Here is a 12,941-nt window from a genome sequence, read left to right on the forward strand (position 1 = left end):
CGTAATGCTCACATATGACCTGATGATCCCATCGAGCGTGAACATGGAAAACAAAGCACTGCGACTAGACATAGTACTCAAGAACAAAAAGGAAAAGACTGCATCGCTGATTGAGATATCAGTACGCAGCGATATTGGCTTAAATAATGCAGAAATCAACAAAAGGTCAAATACAAAGACCTCAAGAATGAAGTGAAAAGATCCTGGAAGCTAAAGAGCGCCGAAATGGTACCAGTGATAGTTGGAGCAAAGGGAATGATAAAGAAGAACCTTACAGAGATCTTAAAAACCATCCCTGGGAACATTTCCACAAACGAACTACAGTTGGAGGCTGTACGGGGCTCAGTGATGATCCTGAAAAGAGCCTTTGGAACAAAACTGAGAATAACACAACTTAGCCCATGAATCGCAATCCTTCACCGGAGCGGGGGTGGATACTTTGAGTCCGGGAAGGACTCCGTTCCACATTCTAAAACTCAAATTATGGAGATAACAACCAACGACACACACACACACACACACACACACACACACACACACACACACACACACACACACACACACACACACACACACACACACACACACACACTTTAACACTATGCAGATAACACTCAATGCTGACGACTTGCTTCCTGCCTGGTGGCCTTACCTGGTAGGTCAGCTTGCAGGAATGGGAGAGCATACTGGGCAGGGCGGTGAGATATCACAGTGCTGATACACTGCACGGCGGCTATCTTGAGGTTCCCTTCACCGCAAAGGAGAAACTGCATGGACATGGAGGTGCAATATATTTGTATGAAATCACAGGTTAGGTTGACCTTTCTAACGATTATTTCAAGTCAAAAACTACCATCCGAATGTAACTACAGTAATACCTCACTTCGCACTCAGCATGCGTTCTTGGAAAAAGAGAGCTCTGATCGAAAATGTGCTAAAAGGTGTCATCATACCATTGTTTACATGGAGTTGCGTTCCTGAAAGCGTTATTTCTTACGCATGAGCGGTATACAGGGGCTCCATTGGGGTATCGCTAATAATGAGAATAATGGAGAAGGTAAACATATTGTTCTATGAATAAAAAGAATTTTTTTCTATTTTTATTTTTTAATTCAATAAAATAATTTATTTTTATTATAATAACATCAGTAAGTATAAAACAAAAACATAAAATATGTACAAACATCAATAAATTAATAATTTCCATCACTCCTACTCTGCTACTCCTACATGGCAACAGTGGGAATCGAGGTGGGAGGAATCTCATTCTGCTGCAAAAGGAAGTCGGAGCAAACAGTGCTGATTATCTCAGAACATGTGCATATCGTACAAACAATGTCGACAGGTGCGTTTGCGAGCGCTACATGTTATGGATCTTCTTCATTTATATTTTTTAGGAAAAATTTTCTTCAGGACAAAGAGTTCTATGACACATCAGCATTTTACGGGGCAGCGTTAAGCGAGGTACAGTATATGTTTTATATATTATATTTCAAAGTTACGAGAGTGCTGGGATTTTGTTCTTACATTGTTTATCTAATCTCACACCCATATGTTGCACATATACTTAAGTTAATGGGGGGGTTTCAAGTACGACTGGGTTAATAGTGGGGATTGATCAATGCTGCCTACGAGAAGGGACTTGCTGGATACTATAATCAACTTTTTCGTTCAGATTTTAATGTCCATTGGTCTGAACACAAGACAAATAAAGAGCTCTAATGTTCTCTTCTAAGGCTCTGGGTTAAAATTATAAGAAGTCATCTCAGGATTGCGGAGGTAGCACAAAAATTATAATAAACACCGTCACCACAAAAACGACCCGTTTCCAAAGTTCTACTCTGGACACCTAAACATGTAAGGCTGAAGTGGGACAGTCCAGCTCTCAACTACATGAACATGTTGAAAAAGGATACGGGCCTGGAGACAGAAGAATTGAACACAGCAATGCTTGATCGCGAGGACTGGAAGCTGAGGATCAATGTCATCCGAGTTCAGCCTAACAGGCAACTTAAGAAGAATATTAAACAGAGTGTGCTACTGAAGCTTTATATGATGCACGACATGTTGTTAAGCCTTCTTTGATAAACTATTCTTTAAATCGTGACATCGCATGACCTACAACTTGGCGCCAGAGTGCTTACCCATTCAAATTTTACATGACCTCAGGTGTTAAACTAAATGGACATCATGCGTCTGCACGCACTGCTAGCAGGTGTTCTAGTCTGGAAACTGCAGCTCAGCTATGAAAATCATCACTGAAATTCAGGGTTTTTTATTGGCGACTCGTGTATTGAATCTGCCATAAATGTTTGAGTAATCATTCCATGTTTGAGCAATTCCTCCCAGAGCAATAATTCCAGCCTGTTTGCATCTCATGTATTGTTCAGATTTCCAATGACAAAGCAAAAAGATTGGATGGAACTGAGAGGGCAATCACCTTTTGGTGGAAGGACATGAAGCCAGGTACATTTTGACTGCCCAGTGATCCTAAATCACTACCACCACTGTGCTGTTCAGGACCAATGTAAGTTGTGAGCTTTAACTAGCAAAGAACACATGCATCCTTCAGGATGGGTTAATTCCCCCACTTTTATGATGTCTATGGCATATTTAATTACCTCCACCACTGAAGATGGACGGAAGTTACAGTGCCTTCAGAAAGCATTCACACCCCTTGACTTTTTTCACATTTTGTTCTGTTATAGCCTGAATTTAAAATGGATTAAATTGAGATTTTTTGCCACTGATCTACACATAATACCCCATAATGTCAAAGTGGAATTTTGTTTTTTAGAAATTTTTACAAAATAATTAAAAATGAAGCCAGGTACATTTTGCCTGCCTAGTGATCCGAGATTGCAACCAACACGGTGCTGATCAGGCTCATTTTAAGTCTCAGTGCTACGCAGTGTATGAAATACACACTAAAAGCTTGTGAAGTTTTATAATACGTATTGTAAAAAGCATATGCCTAGTTCTCGAATTGTTACGTTATTAAAATAAATTGACATCAATGTCCCTTGTTTACATTAATATGTGGCAGAAACAAATCTAGGAAACCTAATCATATCAAAAGGGAATGCTTAACGTTCAAGGAAAAACGGAGTGAGCATAAACTAGTTAAAGCAATCGGTGTTATGAATCCTTAATAACAACAACAACAACATGCATTTTAAGGCCATTTTCCCTGCAAGAGCGGGGGTTAGCCTTGCGGTCCCCATGACAATCATGACGATATGAATCCTTAAGGAGGACAAAATAAAATGCAATCAACAACAAAGAAGAGTAATGCATCTCTGGCTGCTCAAAATACTGCATCGTCAGTGAGACATCCCCAGTGTGTGCAAAAGATTCACGCTGACAAGAGGAAGTAAATAACAGATTGATTGTCCCACAATGTAAAGCAATAGTGTGTCATGTGAAACAGGTTAAAACTAGAACACTCTTCGACATCAAGACGAATATGCCTCCACCCACATTATTAGATCTTTATAATACTTGTATCAAGTTTGAATTAAATCTATTCAGCTGTTCTAAAGTTATCACATTTTTTACCTGAAATGACCTCTGACCTTTGGCCTCTTGACCCCTAAATTTAATCAGTTCATGTTTACATCATTATACATACGTGTACAAAGTTTTAATTTAAATCCCTTCAGTTGTTCACAAGTTATCACATTTTTACCTGACATGACCTCTGACCTTTGACCTCTTGACCACAAAATTTTATCAGTTAACCTCTACACCATTATACATATCTGTACAAAGTTTGAATTAAATCCCTTTAGCCGTTCTCAAGTTATAGACCTATTACAGACTTTGACCTTTGACCACAAAATCGAATCAGTTAATCTTTACATCATTATACATACCTGTACCAAGTTAGAATTAGATCACTTTATCCGTTCTCAAGTTATAGACCTATTACAGACATTGACCTTTGACCTCTTGACCTCAAAATCGAATCCGTTCATCTTTACATCATTCTACTTAAATGTACCAAATTTGGTCAGAATGTCATCACTGGTTCACAGGTTATCGCAGTAACAGGATTTTTACCTCTGACCTTTGACCTCGTGACCTCAAAATCTAATCAGTTCATCTTTACCTCCTTATACATGCAGATACCTGCACCAAGTTTGACGAAGATCCATTCAGCCGTTCTCAAGTTATCGTGGTAACGAAAACCTATCACTCACGGAAGGACGGACAGCCGGACGGACAACCTGAAAACATAATGCCTCCGAGGACGGACAGCCGGACGGACAACCTGAACACATAATGCCTCCGTCGACTTCGTTGGCGGAGGAATAAAAACAAGAAAGCACACAATGGCAATAAATACCCAGTATTACCATAACCTTTCTGCAATACCTCTTGCCCTTGAATCCCACAACAGGACTCTTTCAAGACCATCAAGTCTCTAGAATAAGGAAGCAACACTACAATAAGGCGCTACACAATTTTAAAAGAATTAGTTGTGTACATGCACAAACAGGCAAGATAAACGGTTCGGCCATTCAGAAAATAATAACATGTGAACTCCAATCTGCTTGTGTTTCCATTTACTCACCTTCTTTAGAAGCAGTGGCAGCGATGGAGCACCTGGAGAAATGGGAAATGTTAAACAGAGAATGGAAAATAACCTTTTGATATTTCATTGGCTGATAAAGATTGCACTCTTTGCAGATTGATATATGTATATACAGTCATGTGAAAAAGTAAGTACACCCCATGTAAAGTTTTGACTTTTTCAACATATTTCAACATACAGCTATTTGATCTTCATTTCAACAATATTGATAGATAAAGGTGATATAATATAACAAATATCATGAAACATTTACATTTTGTGGTCCATTGTATAATTTAAATAAACATAAATGCAAATTTCGCATGTGGAAAAAGTAAGTACACCCTTGGCTCTAATAGGTGGTGTTGCCCCCTTTGGTAGAAACAACCTCAAGTAGGCGTTTCTTATAACTGTCTACCAGTCTCTGACATCGACTGGGAGAAATATTTGCCCACTCGTCCGTGCAGAATTCTTTCAGCTGTGCGATGTTTGAGGGGTTTCTTGCATGCACAGCTCGTTTCAAATCCCACCACAACATCTCGATGAGATTTAGATCCAGGCTTTGACTGAGCCATTTCAGAACCCTCCATTTCTTTCTTTTCAGCCATTCCTTGGTGGATTCACTGGTATGTTTAGGGTCATTGTCATGTTGCAAGGTCCACCTTCGGTTGAGCTTCAACTTTTCCGACAGATGGCCTCACATTATCCTCAAGCACCCTCTGGTACAATGAAGAATTCATCGTGGATTCCATGATGGTGAGCTGCCCAGGCCCTGATGCAGCAAAGCTGCCCCAAACCATAATATTTCCACCACCATGCTTTACAATTGGTATCAGGTACTTGTGGTCAAATGCTGTCTTTGGTTTTCACCAAACATGTCTTCTGGTACTGTGGCCAAATAGCTCTACTTTTGACTCATCTGTCCAGAGCACATTGTTCCAGAAGTGCTGGTCTTTGCCTCGGTGTTCATTGGCAAACTTTAGTCTTGCCCTGATGTTCTTTTTGGACAGCAAAGGTTTCCTCCTGGCACACCTCCCATGTAGATCAAATTTGTGCAGCCTCTTTCTAATGGTAGACTCGTGCACTTTGACATCAACAGTGGCAAGAGCTACCTGTAGGTCCCGTGATGACATTCTGGGGTTCTTAGAGACTTCTTTCAGCATCTTGCGGTCTGCTCTCGGGCTGAACTTGCTGGGGCGGCCTGGCCTGAACAAGTTGGCAGTTGTTTGGAATCTTCTCCACTTGAAGATGATCTTCCGTACAGTCGAATGATTGATTTCAAATTGTTTGGAGATCTTTTTAAATCCCTTCCCAGACTCGTAGGCATCTATAACCTTCTTTCTGAAGACCTCAGAGAGCTCTTTTGATCTAGGCATGGTGATGCCGCACACTTCAACAACAAAGAGTAAACCAAACTAAATGTCTCAGGTTTAAATAAGACAGGCTCCTCCAAGATCCTCTCAAACGATGTTCTAATCATTTGCACCTGAGCTGGTGCACCTGATTCTAATTTTAGGTATTTGAAGTAGTGATAAATGTAGGGGTGTACTTACTTTTTCCACATGCGAAATTTGCATTTATGTTTATTTAAATTATACAATGGACTACAAAATGTAAATGTTTCATGATATTTGTTATATTATATCACCTTTATCTATCAATATTGTTGAAATGAAGATCAAATAGCTGTATGTTGAAATATGTTGAAAAAGTAAAAACTTTACATGGGGTGTACTTACTTTTTCACGTGACTGTATATATATATCGTCATATCGTAACATATCGTGGAACCTGTCATATATCACAATAGCCATGCTCTTCCTTTACATTTTCAATTCAGTGTGTAACACAAACAAACCAATTGTTAAAATGACCATCAAATATCGAAAGCATCGGCGTTACGTCTCTTCCAACAAAACGGTACATACCCAACCCCTGTGGGGTATAATCTAGATTACAGTAGATCTTCCCTCAGTTCTATAAGTAAAAATTACCTTATGGATGTCTGGATTCCTCCAAATGTCCTTGTTTCATGTCATAAATAGCATTAGCGACTGTTTAAAAAGCTAATCATATCTGTTTGTGATTTATAATATTTTACAAGCCCGGCTCCGCTGCTGTTAGACTTTCAGTCTTGTTTTCCTATGAAGGGTTCCTCTTTTGCCTGAAACATCAGCTTTTCCTTGCTTTCCATGTCGGTTTGCAAACTTAAATTGCCAAACAATTGTCCTGCCTGAACACCAACACAAACAGATACTGATCTTCATGCAGACTAGTTTACCATTTTATTTTGAGTCTACTGCAACCACCAGCCTCAATAATTTCACCAAGGAACTGCAACAACAAATTGAAAGTTTCTTTGAACCTTTTTATGATCCAGTACTCCGACTAACCACACATATTTCTTCCAATATGAGGTTTTGCAGTCCAGTTAACATTATCAGTTGGTGCTTATAGTCAAAATTAAGATTGAGGAACTCAACTCCAAACTATTTTCATGGAAATTAAGATCAATAAACTTCATCAGTTCATTGTGACTCCTGTCACTGATACACCACAAGAACCTCACAATACATTTGTTGTGATTCCATACAACTTACTGTTTCTGAGGTAAAAAAATAAATCAGTCCTCAGCGGGCTGGAAAGATAGCCTAGACTCTAGAGGTTATGCTCACTCACCTTTGAGCTGTCTTACCTAGGTTTGAATCTCGGCCCAGCTATAAACTGTGACCCTCCAGTTTCATGTGTGCTGAACGCATGGACGTGTGTGCTTTCTCTTTGATGGACATTAGACCTGGGTGTTCCGTCTGCCAACATTAGTTGGAATTTAAGAATCCCACGGTGTCCTTCGTAAGGAGTTGGCGAGCTATCGCCAGCACCCTGGCCAAATTCCAAATTCAAGTCTACAGGGGCACTGTAACAGTGATACCACCACAACCCTGCAAAAAATTGTTGCTAACCTGATTAAACTTTGCGTGGGTATATCTTTGACTTAAACATAAGAATATCAATATTTACTTTAAATGTGATCACCTGCATCAGCCTTTTGGGATTTCGGAAAAGAAGCTGAGTCCATCAGAGATGACACAAACTCGTCAATGTGGAGCAATTTCCTCAGAAAGCCTAACAGATGTGAGGGAGTGGAAAAAACCTAAATCAGAAAAGTGAATAATAAAACACAACAAAGAGGAAAGGGAAAAACAATATTATATTACATAACACACCCGAGGAGTTTTGGAAAAGGCAAAATAAAAAAATCACACCACTTAAAGGACCAGGCAAACCCCGATTTCATGATACCTAAGGAGGAAATGATTTGTTTTAACTTTAAAACCAAACTGTACTCCTACTGGTAGCATACAAGTTGACAAAACGTCAAATCATGTAGCAGAGTAACCTGAAGAAACTAGAGCAATTCGACTGCATCGCCAATATGCCTCCGCGTAGTCCCTGTCCATGACAATGGGTAGATGCCCTCGTTGACTGTCCTAAAAATAAACAAGTTTGATTTAAATCCATGCAGCTGTTCTCAAGTATCACATTTTTACCAGACATGACTGGTTTCACATCAATGGGTGAAGCGGTTTCGGAGAAGTGTTTTTTAAATATCGGCTTTCAAGCTAATATGGCTGCCAAACCACGTGACATTAAGAAAATCCCTTTTTAAGGCCATTTTCCCTGCTACAGCGGGGGGTTGGCCTTGCGGACCGCATGACAATCATCATGGTTCCCTTTTTGAGGCAATGTTTTTATGGCCAAATGGCCTTCCTGACGCCAATCCTTTAGTCACCTCTTACGACACGCAGGGATACGGTGTACCTATTCTAACCCGGGGCACACACCGGCACATTCATCCCAGCAAGCTGGTACTCAATTTGCCGACCTCGGAAGGATGGCAGGCTAAGTCAACCCCCCTGCTGTTAATTCAACGATCGACCGGGATTCAAACTCAGGATCTTAGGATCCCAAGCCGGCACCCTAACCGCTAAGCCAACACGTGACATATGACATCAAAAATGTAAACTCTGCATCTGTATGGGTAGGGGATCAGGTTTGTTAAGTTTTGTGTTGATTAGATAAGGTTCGTTCTTTTTTTATCCAAGGTGGCTGTCAAACCATATGACCTATGATGTCATAATTTTCAAACAATATCCAGCAATGGTGTCAGGTGACATCTGTACAGTTACACATCAATAGAGTAAGCGGTTTCTGAGATATAATTTTTAAATATTTTCCTTCAATACAATATGGCTGCCACACCAAGTGACTGATGACGTTTTTGTGATCAACTTATAATCATCATGCCTAATTGATGACACACGTAAAGTTTTGAGTCGATCGCTTCGGTGATTTGGGAGATGTTTTTTGGAGGTTTTAGGTTAAATCCAATATGGCTGTCAAACCATGTGACCTTTGATGTCATAAATTTAATATTTCAATACAAATTGGTCATAGATCATCATGTGCACGCAATTTAAGATTTTTAGGATAAGGCATTCGATTAAAACATTTATGGCTGGTATACCACTTCACCGATGACATCATCATTATCATGCTTTTGTTCCCCATTGAGAGTACTTGACAATGTGACAAGTTTCAAATGTTTCCATCCAGCGGTTTCCGAGAAATATTTTTTTAATTATTTGCATTTCATCCAAGATGGCTGCCATACCATATGACGTATGACGTCACAATTCTCAGAAAAACATTCTACATGGGTGTCACTCATACCCTGAAAGTTTTGGATAAATAGGACATGTGGTTACTGGGAAAAACGAGGTTTAGCCCACACGAACGGACGTATGTACATACGGATGGACAACCCAAACACATAATGCATCTTGCCACCTTCGGGGGCGGAAGCATTAAAAAGTCAAACCCATAAAACTACATGCCATTGAGTAAAAACAATGTAAGTGCAAAGCACATTGGTGCAAGTACAATGCATAACTGTGGCTGGGAGGTTACTTCAACAAGATCACTTGCTACACGGCCTCAGCTTGCCAAGATAGACAGGTCATTGTGTTTAGCGAGAAGCACACTCCCCTCCTACATGACAAAATGTCGGCCCAGTTGGGATAAATCGCTTTACAAGGACCTTTTTTCTCTCTCAAAGAAAGGAAGGGCAACGTTGAATTGACAGTGGGGCAGCAGAGAAAGAATTGGGCACAACCAGTAAGGAAATCAATGAACATGAAAGGAAGAGAGAGAGAACGAGAAGGGGAGGAAATGCTGAAACAAGCAAGTCAGAGGAGGGTTGGGTTAGGAAGGGTTCATGGGTGTAATAAATATCATGGGGCAGGATGGGGAATGATTTGAGGTGGTGGTGCACTGCCTGCTTGGAGCCCTGGTGAGAAAAGTAGAAAATAATGGGTTCTGGAAGATGGTTCCATAGACAGGAGAAGCAAGGAACAAAGGAGTTGAGGTGTGCAAGTCAGCCAGAAATTTGGAAGTTTAACTAGAAGAGGGTTAGAGGAAGAACGTGTGCATCCTTGAGTCGTTGGAGGAAGGTCAGAGGATAAAGAACAGAGGCGGACAAAAATAGACCATTGACCTACCTTCGATGTAAAAGCCTCCTCATCTGTTTAGCATCATTTAACTTAATGTTGCACTTTCTAGGAACACATCCACAACGTGTAAACTTGCTGAAGTGTGTTTAAAATTAACAATTTTATGCAGTTCAATTTATCTCAGAGAAAATATCACACTTTGAAAAAAAAAAATCATTTATGCAATTCAATGGCTTAAAACATAGATAAGTCATTTCTGAGTACAAGTTGAGTATCTTTACAATAATTCACCAAATGTCCGTCCATCTGTCCGTTCGAAGGTACCGCAAAAACGGCTCAACCGATCGCAACAATATTTTGGGTGGGTATACTTGGGACCCCCTGGAGTAAAATAGGCTATATTGTTTTTCCAATTTTTCCAAGTTTTCCAATTTTCCAGTTTTTCCAAACACGATGGAATAATATTTACCAATATGAACAGTGATGTGGCTTTTATTGAAATTCTACAAATACTGTTTAGATTTTGATGAAAATTACGAACCTGCAGCAAATCCGGAAGTGGACAGATGACGGCAATGCGTGGGTTTGATAATATCCCAATACAACCGTCATTCATTCGTAATGTTAAATCGTTAAACGTTAATCGTGTTAATCTTTTTGTTAAAGTATCAATTGATGATTGGAATTGAGTGAATACAATTACGATTTTGAATTCGTAATTGTGTTCACCCAACCGTACGGAACTTCACATCAGGATTTAAATATTTGTTTATGTCACGAATGTTGTTAAAAGTTTATTTTTTATATTAATGTTATTTAATTTGTGATTGGAGTTATGCTGTTTGGAATGAAAAAGGAGATATCGAGTTCAAGTGAATGACAGAATGCTGTGATGGTTTCTACTTTCTAAACGTGAATTCGCGGATCGCCATATGCAGATTCGCCATTGACTGGGTATGGAACAAACGTACCCGTTTGTTTGCGAATGGGTACGTTTTTCATGGAAGTCCTTCACGAACTTGCTGTCCATATCTGACGTGTGACTGAGGGTGCTACAGGAATGTGGAATTTATTGGTTTCATGCTTTAGCATTCGCCGTTTCTGCATTGTCTGTTTGCCTCTGGCCTCCCACCCATGCGTATCACGGGTACCTCACTAGTACTCAAAATAGAGCGATTAAAATATCCCCAAATATCGTACTTTTATTTCATAATTTAAAAAATGTTTTTGCCTAAAACGCTCCCCGGCAGTCACTGATGAACCTCTGAAAATCTGACGAACATCCATTCAGCCATCTCTAAGAAAAATGGCGACACACACAGACACCCAAACAAACGGCTCTCTTATGGTATTGTTACGTGGTCCCCTCGGTGACTACCTGGTCTCGGTGACCCCCGGACCGTGAGAGGACCTTCGCCAGCAAGTAGTATTATATATATGCGCTTTCGCAACGCAATCCCTATGAATTCCATCCAAGAGAAACTGATGTGCAATGATATATTTCCAGGGTAAGGATATCATACGATTTCAATGTTACAATCACGGATATGCCCCGAGCAATCAACACAAACAACCATCAACAATTCCCAATCCACAATCAATTCCCTATATGATTAAGATGGCCATCTTATATATGTGTGTCCACTTCTGTACTCACGACCCCCTTTTGGTCTCTGCCCCTCACAATGTCTCTGGGCCCCTCCTGACCGAGATGCTGGTCGGCGTCGCCGCACTCGGGCGGTTGAACGAACCCCGGGTGGACGTTTTTCCACCGGGCAGGTATCGTACCAGGCACCGCGGCTGCAGCCCCTCGTGGCCACGCGAAGCGGGTACGGTAGAGCAAGCCAAAAGCCCCACGCCGCTTGCAAGGCGTGTTAGGCCCCAACGTCCGACCCGTACGCGTCTGTTTAGACGGTGCCGCGAACGGTGCCAGACGCGGGGTCGATGCACGGCCCCACGTCAACTTGACGTCTCCACCGGGTAGGTACACGTCCCGGTAACTCCTCTCGCCAGACGGGCTTCGGAACGCCGCTTTTCCACGCAGCGCAAGGTCGATCCCACCTTTCGTCGGAGCGGGGCGAGGAAGAAGAATCATCGCTTTTTTCCCTCGTGTCTTTTCTTCTTCCGTTTCCGGTCACTTCCGTTTCCGGACACTTTTTCAGAAGGGCTCCTGACCCTCCAACCACAACAACCCTTAATCTACTACACATGGATAAGCAACCCTGAATGGTAATTCACATACATTCACATAAATGTGTAACACTCCCCCCCTTCAAGAAAGAAAGTTCGAACCCAGCGAAAACTTTCTTTGCCGGCCAATTTGGAGAAACCAACCAGATAACTCAACCCCCCCCCCCCCCCCCCCAGATTAACTCAATCTGGACAAAGCGTCCGCCACGACATTGTCCCGGCCCCGTACATGTTCAATTTCCAAGTTGAACCCCTGCAAAGCCAAACTCCATCTCATCAACCTCTGATTTTTATTTTTCATTCTTTGAATGAAGGTTAAGGGGTTGTGATCCGTAAAGACCTTTATGGGAAAGGACGTGATTCCTAAATACACCTCATAATGTTGAAGCCCTAGCAGGAGAGCCAGGGTCTCTTTCTCCACGGTGGCATAATTTGCCTGATGTTTATTGAACTTTTTGGAGTAGTAGCACACGGGGTGGTCCACCCCATCCTCATCTTCCTGTAACAAGACCGCTCCAGCCCCCACATCGCTTGCATCTACGGCCAACTTGAAAGGTGCCTGAAAGTCCGGAGCGGTTAGGACCGGAGAGCTCATTAGTATCGCTTTAACATGGGCAAAGGCCGCCTGACATTTGCCATCCCAAACGAATGGGGTCTCCTTTCTC

The 12,941-nt window shown here is 41.2% G+C and overlaps 1 protein-coding gene across 5 annotated transcripts in view; it reads right to left on the bottom strand.

The window, feature by feature from the left end:
- Positions 1-12,941, bottom strand: part of MEI1 (meiotic double-stranded break formation protein 1) — a 151,805-nt gene that overhangs the window by 86,042 nt on the left and 52,822 nt on the right. For all 5 annotated transcript variants that reach the window (XR_013624660.1, XM_068127124.2, XM_078785284.1 and 2 more), the window contains exons 7-9: positions 7,610-7,699; positions 4,577-4,608; positions 653-767 (exon numbers count right to left, since the gene is read on the bottom strand). Coding sequence is in view for 4 of the 5 variants with exons in the window: in XM_068127124.2 (XP_067983225.2) it covers positions 653-767; positions 4,577-4,608; positions 7,610-7,699 (237 nt within the window). In the remaining variant the exon portion in view is untranslated. The remainder of the gene's footprint in view (positions 1-652; positions 768-4,576; positions 4,609-7,609; positions 7,700-12,941) is intronic.

The sequence above is a fragment of the Myxine glutinosa genome, chromosome 10 (assembly GCF_964187855.1).
Source record: "Myxine glutinosa chromosome 10, kmMyxGlut1.1, whole genome shotgun sequence".
In the NCBI taxonomy this organism is placed as follows: domain Eukaryota; kingdom Metazoa; phylum Chordata; class Myxini; order Myxiniformes; family Myxinidae; genus Myxine; species Myxine glutinosa.